At 41.4% G+C, this 14441-nt stretch overlaps 1 protein-coding gene and 1 pseudogene across 2 annotated transcripts in view; both read right to left on the bottom strand.

Annotated features, from left to right (window-relative positions):
- Nucleotides 1-3263: 3263 nt before the first annotated feature.
- LOC139014677 (large ribosomal subunit protein eL31-like) lies at nucleotides 3264-3638 on the bottom strand (annotated as a pseudogene).
- A 3587-nt stretch (nucleotides 3639-7225) lies between these two features.
- Nucleotides 7226-14441, bottom strand: part of PSTPIP2 (proline-serine-threonine phosphatase interacting protein 2) — a 67116-nt gene continuing 59900 nt past the window's right edge. For both annotated transcript variants that reach the window (XM_070421089.1, XM_070421088.1), the window contains 4 exons: nucleotides 14255-14336; nucleotides 12829-12863; nucleotides 11713-11770; nucleotides 7226-8790 (listed from right to left, as the gene is read on the bottom strand). In XM_070421089.1, coding sequence (XP_070277190.1) covers nucleotides 11721-11770; nucleotides 12829-12863; nucleotides 14255-14336 — 167 coding nt within the window. In that variant the 3' untranslated portion in view covers nucleotides 7226-8790; nucleotides 11713-11720. The remainder of the gene's footprint in view (nucleotides 8791-11712; nucleotides 11771-12828; nucleotides 12864-14254; nucleotides 14337-14441) is intronic.

Consider the following 14441-nt stretch of genomic DNA (forward strand, 5'->3'; position numbering starts at 1 on the left):
TTAATGGGTTACATGAAATCCATTGGTGATAGATTAGGGAGGTGGGAGAAAGCAAAGCAGCGGAGGTGGGGGTTAACCTCTGGGATTAGATAAAAAGTAAAATGATAGACACATACTTCATTTGCTTAGGTGGGTACAGGATAGTTAACAGTCAACAATAAACATGATAACAATAGCAATGAAGGAATTTGTGATATCTGTCCTGGCACCCAGGGCATTTGGTTGTGCCCTGAGAGGTCCAGAAAAAAAGGGAAATTACAAGTACCCTTAACATTTCTATGATATGTTATCATAGATGCAAAAAGACAATAGGCTCAGTTAAGTTAAAGATTGACCTTGTCAGGGAAGATACCAGCTTTGGACGTGACTACCCATCATGACTGCTTTTAGTTAAAGTTTTAATTTCAGACCATCCTTGTGGTTACTTTAGGTCTTAGAGTTTACAAGACTGCCATGCAGGCCTTCCCTGAATTTGCCAGATTAGCATGTGGCCCCTTTCGTCCACCAATGAAAAATCCAGGAATATGGCATGAAAAGTGGAAAGGACTTCAGAGATGCAACCTGCATAGTGTCTTGTTGAAGAGCTCATTAAATGTATAAAATAAAGCTACTAAGACTATGCAGGCACTTTGTATACCCTGAGAGAGGGGGGGAGGGGGTATCAGTGTATATAAAATTATTACAGGTAAAACTTGGCCAATATTTACAAAAATGTTTATACCACCATTACTACCCACAATTTTTGCTGGTATTTCTTCTGGTCTAGAAAATTCTCTCTGGCCTCTGCCAATTCAAATCCTTTTGGCCTTCAAAGTTCTCTAAGTGTCTGTCACTACTTAACAAAACAGAACTGGCTCTACCTTCACTCCCCATGCTTTACAGCTCAGTTGGGAAACAGACACAATGTATAGACAAATTGCAATAAATATATGACAGCCTATGGGGAAAAGCAGGCATATTATGTGTTTATAAACGGAATTTGTTAGAACTTAGTAGAATTGTGTAAGAAGTTATGTTTATTGGTCAGTTCAGGCAATAGAATAAATCAAAATATATTTCATATTGAAGTTAAAATGTTTGAAGGAATCTATACTAATAAAAGAGAAACATGCAAATTGGTGTCACTCCGCTACACCTACCAGCCAATCAGGGTGACTATGCAAATTAACCCAACAAAGATGACGACGGCCATGGAGCTGGAGGCTTGGGTTGCCCCTGGCGATGGAGGAAGCCAAGCTTCCAGCCCGCCCTGGACGCCGCTCAAGGGAGAGAACAACATGCAGGCATGGCCAAGAGCCTGAGAGATCAACACAGAGGTGCACCTGCTCCAAGCCTCCATGGTGTGGCTGGGGGCAGGCACCCAGTGGACACACACACACACACACACACGGGGCGCCTGCTCCGAGCCTCTGCTGCCAGACAGGAAGCAGGCCTAAGCCGTCAGTAGGACATCCACTGAGGGCTCCCAGACTGTGAGAGGGGGCAGGCCGGGCTGAGGGACCCCCACCCCCCAGTGCACGAGTTTTGTGCACCAGTCTTCTAGTCTATATATATAAAAGCCTAAGTGACCAAATGACCGGTCGACCAGTTGCTATGATGCGCACTGACCACCAGGGGACAGATGCTTAGTGCACAGGATTGGGCTTCCTCCTGTCTGGATCCGGCCTGCAGGGATAAGGCTGAAACCAGCTATCCAACATCCCCTGAGGGGTCCTGAATTGCAAGAGGCAGCAGGCCAGGTTGAGGGAACCCACCAGTGTATGAATCCATACACCAGGCCTCCAGTATAAGTCGTAAATGGGAATGATCGTTTAACAAAGTTTGGTCTACTGAATTTGAGTTGACCAAATGTTAAAGTTCCCCTTTGAAAGTGGTTAGTTAAATGTATTAGATTTATAAATACAATGTTAAAATTTATAAAGATGACTTGAAAACTTAAGAAAAACTAAATTTTAAAATGTGTATGACTTGAATACGTTGAAGATTCATTTTAAAAGAATTAATTTAAAAGTTACTTTAAAAAATAATGATAAATATCTTCTATACATAAATGCTTTCTGCAGTCACTCTAAAACAAAATCACTTTGACAGCAAACAAGGTTAATTACTGGCCTAATTAGCAGTGAGGGCTTTGCCACTGCTGTTTTCTAGATGGTAATAATTACCATTTCTTGATCTCTTACCATCAGCCAGAAACTGTTCTGAGTACTTTTCACATAACTAATTTAATTCTCATAACAACCCTACAAAGTCAATAATTTTTATCGTTCTCATTTTATAGGCAGAGACTAAGGCTCAGAGAAGCTGAATTATTTGCCTAAGGTCATACAGCTAGTAAATGGTGGAGCTGGGATTTGAGCCAATGCAGTTGTGTAGTATAAATGGACTTTAAGATAGGAAGCCAGGATAGGTCTCTCCATTTTTACAATACTCTATACTTATACACTGAGGCCAAGAAGAATATCAGAAACATTTTGTTTAAAAGACACTGGATTATTTGTAATAGTCACAATGTTGACTATTGGATATTGGCTTTATTTTTTTCTTCAAATTTTTCTATAATAGTTTATTTTATTGTTTAATAATAGTTTTAAATTATAATATTCTTTGTTTAATATATTTTTATTGATTTCAGAGAGGAAGGGAGGAGGAGAGAGAGATAGAAACATCAATGATGAGAATCATTGATTAGCTGCCTCCTGCACACCCACTACTGGGGATCAAGCCTGCAACTGGGCATGTGCCCTTGACCCGAATGGAACCTGGGACCCTTCAGTCCACTGAGCAAACCAGCTAGGGCTATAATATTTTTAAATGTGTCTGCAATCAGTGTAGAAGTACATATAATAAAAAATTAACACTTCTCACCCTAGAGTTAACCATTATTAACAGTGCAGCATACACCCTTTCACACTTTTTCTATCCATGTACAAATATCACATTCTGAAATACTCTATGCATGTATTACCTGTGACCTTTTAATTTATAAATCTTGGAGATATTTCTTTGTCAGGGAAGATAGCTCTACTTCATTTTTCCTTTAATTAATTAAATGTTCCATAACTTTATTTAAACCAACTTCTGATGGTCATTGTTATTTCCAATTTTTCCACTAATTAAAAACAATGCTTACAAGTGACCATACTTACATATTTTTGTGCATGTGTACTTCTATAAGATAGATGCCTACATTGCTGCTCAGAGAGACATTCTCATTTATTTTTATTTTGGGCAGTTTTATAAATTTATTCGACAATTAGCAGTTAGTTCTCATCCACATTAACTGTTTCTAGGTTTTTGAAAGCAGGGACAGGTATGTAGGTGACCAACATATAGAGCTTGTTTGGTGAAGCTTCATCCTTATTGTGTTCTGGACAACCGCACCGGATACAGTATGGGACATTCCTTATTCCTTTGGCCCAGACAGCTTAGTTGAGTCTGGTGTCAATGCACATATCTGGAGCTCCCATCTCCTTCATGGCAAATTTCCAGATCTCTCTCAGTGCTTGAGGGGCACACTTTTTGAAACCCACTCCATGGATGTGCCTGTGAAGGTTGATGGTGTATCCTCTGGTCACTATCTCGTTGATGGCAGAATGTCCCTTGCTCTTCTCACCACCCTTCTTTGTGGGAGTCATTATTGCCAGGGCCAAGTCGGAAAGCTCTCATTTTTAATTTTAGTAAATATCAAAATGCCCTCCAATGGGTTATATTAATTTTATTGCACCTTTCATAATTTAAAATAATTTTTAAGCTCAGAAAAAAATTCCAATCAATTAAAAATGAAAACCAGACATTCATAAAAGGAGTATAATTCACATATTATATTATGGCATCCCCAAATGTAATATGACCATGATTCCTAAGTCAGCCAGCATCTGGAACAGCGCTTGTCATAAGGGCTTCAGTGAAAGATGCTGAACCAGGAAGGAGCCCTGGGCGGACCTTTCTTAAACTTGCTCGCGAAAATTAGATTCCAAGGATCTCTGTTGCCATCTGGTGGCAATTCCCCATTGGTGAAACCTCCTATGACACAATTTCCAAGAAGTCATTCATTCTAGTTAATTACTTCCTGTACATTATTCTGTATGAGGCATTATTTCATCATTCATGGTTATTAAATGCATTTTAAAAATTACTTTTAAAAATCATGTTACTTCTAAATTATTTCCATTTCTTGAAACAATTAGCTGACAGTGAAAGTAATTAACAAAAATATCCAACCTACATTTTTTAAAAAGACTCTTGTATAGAGGGGATCTCTTCTGTTAATCTTTTACTTCTACAGGAAGAAAAACATAAAACTGTATTTTCCTATTATTTTCCCTTTCACTATTTTATTTCCTAAGAAAAAAGTTTAAATGAGTCATAGAAACAGTTATTTGCACCCCCAAAACATCAGACACTGCTGGTGTCCTGCTTGTATCCTCTGAGCACTTATTTCTGAGTAGGCAGACCCAAATTCCAGCAGCTAGCCCCTCTGAGCCTCAGCGCTCTCTTTGGCCAATGTAAGGCAGGCTGAAAGTGCCAGGGGAATAATGCACTGCCCTGAACTGAAAGCAACACTCAACCAGTGGCAGATGAGAGCTGGCGTATAAATAGTTACAGGTTGAATTGTATCCCCAAATATGTATATGTTGAAATACTAACCCCCAACACTTCAGAATGTGGCTTTATTTGTAAACAAGGTCTTTTCCAGGAGTAATCAATCAAAATGAGGTCATAAGGGTGGGCTCTCATTCAGTACGGCTGGTGTCCTTATAAAAGGGGCGGGGGGGTGGATTGGGACACCGAGACACACACAGAGGGAAGACAGCCATCTACCAGGCAAGGATGCCTAGAGCAGATCCCTCCCTCACAGCCCGCAGAAGAAGCCAGCCTTGCCGACACTTTGATTTTTGGAATTCACAACTGTGAGGCAATAAACGTCTATCATTTAAGCCACCTAATTTGTGGTACAGCAGCTTTGGCAAACTAAATACCCGGCTCCCTCACCTGCCTGCTGGAAGAACAGAGGCATGTGTTCTGTCCTGTTTCCCAGAGTCCCCCGGGGGGGGGGGAGGGGTGGAGTCAGCTCATTTCCCACAGTGGCAACTATTTTTTCACTTCTCTTTCCTTTTTGGCTTCCCATTTTTAACACTGGTGTTCGCTGGACTCACTTCCTAGATAAGCAACTTGATCTCAAGTCCTTGTCTCTAGGCCTCCTTCTGGGATAACCCAAACTAAGACAGTTAGTATTAGAAATGGAGCTCAGATGTCAGGATCAGATACTGGAATTAGATTCATTCCCAGTAAGATGGTAACAAGGGTCTCACTGTTTATGGAAGTAGAATGGTAAGAAACTCTAATCTAAAGCATCACAATTAGTCCTGACCGGTTTGGCTCAGTGGATAGAGCGTCGGCCTTCGGACTGAAGGGTCCCAGGTTCGATTCCGGTCAAGGGCATGTACCTTGGTTGCGGGCACAACCCCAGTAGGGAGTGTGCAGGAAGCAGCTGAATCGATGTTTCTCTCTCATCAATGTTTCTAATTCTCTATCACTCTCTTTCTCCCTTCCTCTCTATAAAAAAATCAATAAAATATACTTTAAAAAATAAAGATCACAATTATTATTCATCTATGGTGAATCAGGGTAGGATTCAGGAGAAGGGCATCTACCATATAGAAGCACACATGCACAAAAATATGTAAGTATGGTCACTTGTAAGCATTGTTTTTATTAGTGGAAAAATTGAAAATAACAATGACCATTGGAAGTTGGTTTAAATAAAGTTATGGAACATTTAATTAAAGGAAAAATCAAGTAGAGCTATCTGTCCTTACAAGGAAATATCTCCAAGATTTATAAATGAAAAGGTCACCCGTGCCCTAACTGGTTTGGCTCAGTGGATAGAGCGTCGGTCTGCAGACTGAAAGGTCCCAGGTTCGATTCCGGTCAAGGGCATGTACCTTGGTTGCGGGCACATCCCCAATAGGAGGTGTGCAGGAGGCAGCTGATCGATGTTTCTCTCCCATTGATGTTTCTAACTCTCTATCCCTCTCCCTTCCTCTCTGTAAAAAATCAATAAAATATATATTTTTTAAAAAGGTCACCAGTAATATATGCATAGACATTGACTATCTATATCATAAAAGGCCTGTGGCTGTGATGCCGTAATGGCGGAATGACCAAACAACCGGTCACTAGAAGGTGCATGTAGCACCTCTCGCGGGGCCAGGACTTGCGGCTTGCACAACGAGGTGGGGCTCATGCGGGGCTGGCAGGGCTGGCGTGGCAGAGGTGGGGCTTGTGGTTCCCACGGTAGAGGCGGGGCCTGCAGCTCATGCAGGGCGGGTCTGGGTCTTGTGCAATTTCACATGCTGGGCCTCTAGTTTCAGATATTTGTACATGGGTAGAAAACGTGTGAAAGGATGTACACTGCACTGTTAATAATGGTTAACTCTAGAGTGAGGAGTGTTAACTTTTTATTATATATACTTCTACACTATTTGCAGACACATTTAAGATACCAACAGTCAGCCCAACCCATGTGGCTCAGTGGTTGAGCATTGAACTATGAACCAGGAGGTCACAGTTCAATTCTTAGTCAGGGCACATGCCCGGGTTGTGGGCTGAATCCCCAGTGTGGGGCATGCAGGAAGCAGCCAATCAATGATTCTTTCTCATCATTGATGTTTCTATCTCTCTTTCCCTCTCCCTTCCTCTCTGAAATCAATAAAAATATATTTTTTAGAAAAAGATACCAACAGTCAGCAGAGTAGCTCATAGTTACTAAATTTAACATGTATTTGTCTTTGTTCCCTTTACACTCTTTATTTCTCTCTCCACTGGCATGTTCTCTTCTAGGTCACCATTCTTTCATATTTACTAATATGTGTCACGGTCTCAGGATGCAGCTGGAAAAAGGCGAGAAAGGGGCCCTGCTCTCATAGAGGTTAAGGTCTAGGAGGGAAGCCCAACCTTGAACAACTGATTTCAAGAGTGAATCATGTAATAACAAGAAAAATGTGGGAAGGAGGAAGGGTACAGCAGTGGGGTCCCTGAGGAAGTGGCCTTGAGGCTGGCACCTGAAGGATTAGTAGGAAGTGGCATGGCACCAGTCTCCACTTGGGCTCCCTCAACGGCAGTTTGTCCGTCTGTAGTCTAACCAGAGCAAGTGTGGCAAAGGGTCAAATAGCACTTGGGAGAGACATATGATTAAAACAAAAGTGCAAAGTAAGTCCCAAATCACCAAGAACCTTTATTTCACTTATATCAAACTGAAAGAGCAATTAAAATAAAAATACTGTCAATTCATAAAACACTTTTACATCAATCACACTTATGAATAGAAAAGTGAAATCCCTGAGGAGTTGCCCACAATAAATAAAGCACTTAGAATGTGCTGAGTTCAAAGGAAAATGTCCTGAGACCGTTCAATTTGGGGAAGTCGATGGCCCTTTGCAAACTTCAATTTCTCAAAAGGATATCCAACTGCTGCAAGCTTCCTGTCATGACAAGAAGCTGCCACCTTCAATAGCACCTTACATGGAAAGAGGGAAAAGAATCCGGCTTCTTCTATCAACTTGCCCATAGCTCTGGGAAAGCTACTGCACAGCACAGGGGAGGACAACATTTGCCTTGTGGGAATGGAATTTTACGACATACTGAATAAGTACCGGTGCTATTTTAACTTGTCATGAACTAAAATGAACCGCTTTCTCAGTGCGCGCGTGTTGTACAAACGGAACATAATCTCCCTGTTGCTTGTGGGGGACAAAAGAAGACCTGGGGTTTTTGTGAAAGGGTAAGGTTGATGCTTTAAAGAAGACCCGGGACTGAGGGCTGGCTTTGTAACTCTACATTTCTCTTCAGTTGATAGTCAAAATATCACATTTCATTGATTCTAGGATATACTTTTTTCTTTACACACTTTAGCATCTCAAATTCAAATGGGCTTGGCCAATTAACTATCACAAGTTAACTGTCAACTCTCTCCCACCCTTCTTTCTTAGTGGTATATATAATAGTATATTTTACGCTAGATGCTTCTTCATTCGATTAAATATGGTGCTGTGTAGTTTAGGAGACACAGTAAGTCACATAAAAATAAATCTGACATTTACACCCTGGTGATTTTCCCAACTGAGAAGATGCCAGCAAAAACATTTGGCGTCTTCCATTTCAACATGAGCACCAGCGCCTCAGGAAGGGTTAGAAGAACACTGATGTGGGCTGAGCTCACACTCTAGTTCTGATTCTGTCAGAACCAGCTGGGACAACAGTAAGGAAATTGATTTCACACTTTTGGGTCTCAGTTCCTCATCTGTAAAATGAGAAAGTATGATCAGAGTCTTCCAGCCAAAAAGGAAGGTGATTTTAAATCTTGCACCTTTGAGAGTGTGTCACTGTGGAAATGCCATAGCACACTGCCCCAAAGCCCTAGGAGCTTCTTGTGCAGGCTGATGCTCAGACACCTCTCCAGCCATCCCTGTTCCCCATCCCCCAAGAGTCAAGGCCCCAGATCCAGAGACTGTTCTGGATCAAGCAAGAAATGCAATTCATCCACAATTTTAGTAACTGATTGGGGAAGGATCATTCTTGAGTCTAGGCCAGTTTGTTGACTTCTTTTAGAAACTGCAGAACTCTACTAGCTAAGTTAAACTAAATGTTTACCATGAATTTAAAATATCAAAGAATTACAGCAGGGTTCACTTCAAAGTCCTCATGATTGACGTAATTCCTATGGATTCGGCTTCTCTGAGTGCCTCCTTCCATGCCAGAGAAGCACCAGCCAGAAAAAGCTGTTTTCTGAAAGAAAATAACAAAGAAATGTCATTTGACTTAACCATTCACCTCAGCACCCTGCTCCTACCTTGAGATTTTACTCAACATGAATAAAGGAAAACAAATAGTAAGAAATGAGTATTCCAAATGAAAAATGAGATATGATAATAGCATCCATCAGTTTATGGTAAACTAGAGGCCCAGTGCACAATATTCATGCACTGGACCGGGGAGGTGCCCTCAGGGGATTTCTGACTGATGGCTTAGGCCCGCTACCCCCGGGGAGCAGGCTTAAGTCACAGTCAGACATCCTTATCGCTGCCACAGAGGCAGGCTCCCGCCACCGCTGCTGCACTTGCCAGCCGTCAGCCCAGCTTGTGGCTGAGCAGCGCTTCCCCTGTGGGAGTGCACTAACCACCAGGGGGCAGCTCCTGCATTGAGCATCTGCCCCCTGGTGACCAGTGCACGTCATAGCGACCAGTCGTTCTGCCATTTGGTCAATTTGCATATTACCCTTTTGTTATATAGGATAATACATGTATTTATATTTTTTTATAAACATTTTTTAATTCAAAAGTTATCATCTGTCTTGGGGATGTAAAGTACAGCATAGAGAATATAGTCAACAATATTGTAATAACTATGTACAGTGTCAGGTGGGTACTTGAAATATCAGGGGGAACACTATGTAAAGTATATGACTGTCCAACCACTATGCCAGCCGTGGGCAAACTATGGCCCGCGGGCCAGATCCGGCCCGTTTGAAATGAATAAAACTAAAAAAAAAATTATGTAATGATGTTTACTTTGAATTTATATTAGTTCACACAAACACTCCATCCATGCTTTTGTTCCGGCCCTCCGGTCCAGTTTAAGAACCCATTGTGGCCCTCGAGTCAAAAAGTTTGCCCACCCCTGCACTATGCTGTACACAAAACCAGGAAGGGGGCAGAGAGATTGTTCCACTTCCATTCCTGCATCCTACCTGCCTCTCCTCTCATTCCCAGGAACACACTAAGATCAGAAATATGCAAAAGAAATACAAGGAAGAGTATTTGAAGCTGTCAGTGTTAATTGTATATTTGGGGGATGAGCAATAAATCTGTGTTGGCCAAATAAAAATAAATAAATAAAAGGACAAACTATGCAAGAGGGTCAATTCTTTTTCTAATATGTTTTTGTTGATTTTAGAGAAAGAGGAAGGGGGAGGGAGAGAAAGAGGAAGGAATGGAGGGAGAAACATCCATTGGCTGCCTCATACTGGGGATCAAGCCCACAATCATAGCATGTGCCCTGACTGGGAATCGAACTGGTAACCTTTTGGTGCATGGGATGATGCTCAACCAACTGAGCCACACTGACCAGGGAAAGAGGATCAATTCTTTAAAAACAGTTTTAGCCCTAACCGGTTTGGCTAGGTGCATAGAGCATCGGCCTGCGGACTCAAGGGTCCCAGGTTCGATTCCGGTCAAGAGCATGTACCTTGGTTGCGGGCACATCCCCAGTGGGGAGTGTGTGGGAGGCAGCTGATTGATGTTTCTCTCTCATCGATGTTTCTAACTCTCTATCCCTCTCCCTTCCTCTCTGTAAAAAAATCAATAAAATATATTTTTAAAATAATAAATAATAAATAATAAAATAAAAACAGTTTTTAATTAAAGAAGTAATAAATTTTCATTGCAGACAAATTAAAACACCTGGTCAAATAAAAAGAGACTATTACCTGTTTGGGAACATATCCTTTCAGACCTTTTCTTTGCTCATATACATATATATATATATCGTCATACCCCAAGATATGGCTGATTGTGTTAAAACCGTGGTCGGCAAACTGCGGCTCGGGAGCCACATGCGGCTTCTTTGGCCCCTTTGAGTGTGGCTCTTCCACAAAATACCACGTGTGGGTGCGCACGTACAGTGCAATTGAAGCTTCATGGCCCATGCGCAGAAGTCGGTATTTTGTGGAAGAACCACACTCAAGGGGCCAAAGAGCCGCATGTGGCTCATGAGCCGCAGTTTGCTGAGCTGCAGTTTGCCAACCACTGGGTTAAAAGAATTATACTTTATGAGGAATTCCATCTAATATTGCTATTTTGGCTTCGAAGGCATTTTGAAACATTTGTGAAGACTGACAGTGACTTGGGGCATGTTGCAAGCACTTGAATGCCAAAGAATATGAGTCATCTTTGCAGCGACGGTTGACTTAGTAGTCCTGTTCTAGGAATCCTTGTGGTTTGCTGGTCCAGAGCAGTAATAATCTGGTGTAGGATGACCCCTATGATGCCCTTATGTGTTTAGTGAGTGTACTAATATTTGCTTTATTTCTATTGACTTCTTTTTAAGTGATTTTTCCCCTTTAGGGAATGAAAAGGTGAAGATCATGTGTGATTTGCTTGTGAGCATTGCTTTTAATGTAGGTGAGTAATAGCCACAAAAGAGCTTAATGAGAGTAAGATAAAGGGTTGTAGAATAATGAATGAAGGGAAACTACCCTCATTCAAATAGATATGGAGTGGTCTCCAGTCCCCTTTCAGTGATGGGATCCAAAGAAGTCACCCTGCAGGAACACCACACCCACCAGCATGCCTGGCGCAAGAACTTGCTTGCGCGCAGTGGTGTTACAAAGAAGCATCAGCCCTGGCCAGTTTGGCTCAGCAGGTCATGGGGTCAGCCCAGGAACCAAAGGTCATGGGGTCAATTCCCAGCCAAAGGCATGTACCAAGGGCATGGTCCAAAGGCAGGTGTGGGGGGCAAACCAATCAATGTTTCTCTCTCTCTGTCCTCCTCCACACCTTCTCCTCTCCCTCCCTTCCCCTCTCTCTAAAAAATTAATGGAAAAAAGGTATCCTCTGGTGAGGATTAAAAACAAAAAAAGCATCAAAGCCTTCAAAAATACTATCACCAGTCTAAATGTAACTTGATGACGTAAAAATTAATGGCTCTTACCATTGATGTTACTGGTAGATCAAACTGTAGTCATCAACCGAAGAATAATCTGGGTCATCTGCAAAGAGCAGCACACAAAGCAACATGAAGCCAACATTTTTTTCATAGGATCTTAGTCCTTTCAAATCAAGGCACTTGACTCAAAGATTCTAGTGACTGCCCTTTTGTAAGAAGGCAACAAAGCATACAAATGGTAGTTATGACTACAAACCAGAGAATATTCTGGAAATTCCTATTATTATTTTTTGTCCTTTTTCACCCACGTCTAGCTAGCTGCCCCTACAGTAAAGTCATCTTCAAATATGGACAAAAATAAGTCCCACATTATCATGTAATTATAAGACAATAAGAAATAAAATAATGTAGATCCTTATGTTCTTCAAAGATATAATTTCAGCCATTAATTTTTCCCCCAGATACTAAATTTTTGCTAAGCTGTTCCATGCAGCAATAGCTGTCTCTCCCCTCATTCCCTTGAACATAGTTAGATATATCTTTCTTTTATTCAAATAATAGATATTTGTTCTGTACCTATTATATGTCCAGTACTGTGTTAGGTATTGTGAGTGGTACCGGAAAAAGAAAAGTGCCTACCCTCAAGGATTTCCTCATTATCCAAAGAATATAACTAACAAAAAATGTTAAAATGCATGTTTCTCCCAGAGATATGGTAACAGTTTGGGGCGACGGGATGGGGGGAAGACCAGTGACTAGTGAAAACTCCAATCATGGGAAATGCATAAAACATACAATATTAAATTAATGGTTTTAGATAGCTATGCCTTCTGTAAATTATATTTCTGTATAATCCAAAGGAAACTCAGCTCTTCCATTCTCATGGTCCAAGATAAAATAATCTCTTAAGTAATACTGCCTTCTAAGAAGTTCCTTTTGGCACTCCAGGAGCTAAATTCTCTTGGATAGCTATAAAATAGACACCAATTACCAAATTCCACTGTGTGACACATAGCATTATAGTAAGATTCTAATATAGACTTACTGTTTCAGAAATTTGATTCTAATCATTCCCTTCTTTCCCTTTATTTCACAATTCTAGCTACTCAATCTTAAAGAAACCCTGACAAGCATTTCCAAAGGTCTTTCTCGCTGGCATACCTGGTAAACTCCTAGGAATCGGGAGAGGTCCTCTCCTGTAAGAAATGAAAAATCAAAGTCTTTCAGAGAAGTTCTTGTTTTCCTAGTTTTTTACATCACACAACAAGCATTTTGCACTCTCCTCAGATCTGGCTTCTGCTTTAGAGGGTCAAGAAAAGTTCTGATGAAGCCAAAGGCCTGCAGCACTGACTACTGGAATGCAAGATGCAGACATTCTGCTCCGCTGAGGAGCGAGATGCACCGTGGTCAGACGCACAGGGCCCCGCCCCCGCAACCAGACTGGCAGGAGGAACTTCTCAGCTGTGTGGGCAAGACTTCCTGATCTTGCACACTGGCATCTTCGCGTGTGAAATGGGAAGTGCAAACAGCTCCTACCTTACTGTGAGGCTTAGAAGAGCTAATTCCTATGAACTGTTTTGAATAATGATGATGATCATGTCATCTTCTGCTCCCCCCGCAAAAAAAAACCCCATCCCATTATCTTTTTAAAAACTGGATTGAAAATTCAACAACTTAGACGTCAAGGTGACTGTATAGTATATAAAACAAAAGTTCCTCTTCTCTCAGGATGTTTTATGTCAGGGGCAGCAAACTTTTCTGTCAAGAGCCAGATGTTAGTAAGTGATTTAGGCTTTGCTGGCTACAGTCACCTCTCCTGCAACTCTAGTCAACTCTAGTGGGAAAGCAGCTGTAGACAGAATGTAAATAAACGAGTGTGGTCATGTTATAATACAACTTTATATAGCCTTAGCCGGTGTGGCTCAGTTGGTTGGATGCCATCTCATGCACCAGAGGTCACCGGTTCAATTCCCGGTCAGGGCACATGCCTGGGTTGCAGGCTTGATCCCCAGTAGGGGCTTGGTTGCATGCAGGAGGAAGCTGATGGATGTTTGTCTCTCCCTCTCCCTTCCTCTGTCTCTAAAATCAATAAATGCATATTTTATAAAAACTTTATATACTTAAGGGGGAGAGGGGAAGGTAGAAGAAGGTATAAATGGTGATGGAAAAAGTAAAAGAAAAAAACTTTATAGACAAACACAGAAATTTGAATTTCATATAATTTTCACGTCACAAGATAGTATTCTTTCCATTTTTTTCAACCATAAAATACTCACAGGCACTACCAAAACAGGCAGGTCAGATTTGACTCACAGAGGGCCAGAGTTTGCTGACTCCTACTCTCTGCAGGCTATGAGAAAGGTATAGGACTCATGCATGAATAACAAAATTCACACTCGGGCATGATATCGTCCTCTTTGAGCTATAACTGGAGAAATCCATTTCACATTTGCCCTAAAATTGCTATTTCCAAAAATCTAGCAAATGCAATCGTAGCTGTGTTTCCATGCTAATGTCTTAGAACACTAATGACAAAAAATGTTTATTAAAAGTATTTTTCTTCATGTGAAAGGAAGCTGGTCATTACCTTGCTAAGTTCGGCCCCGTAGCCTTTCCTGGTGGGGCTGCATTCTTCTGGGGGCAGTAGTAATTCTCATACATGATGGGTGCTAGAGGCATCAAGAAACAAAACATGAAGAGGCAGGCGTCTTCCACTGTCAACAACATATGACAAGAGAGACTGACAGAATTGCTGAAATGAAGCCCCGCCCCCG

Source organism: Myotis yumanensis, unplaced genomic scaffold, assembly GCF_028538775.1.
Source record: "Myotis yumanensis isolate MYYU_CA2020_CCGP unplaced genomic scaffold, mMyoYum1.0.hap1 SCAF_7, whole genome shotgun sequence".
NCBI lineage: Eukaryota > Metazoa > Chordata > Mammalia > Chiroptera > Vespertilionidae > Myotis > Myotis yumanensis.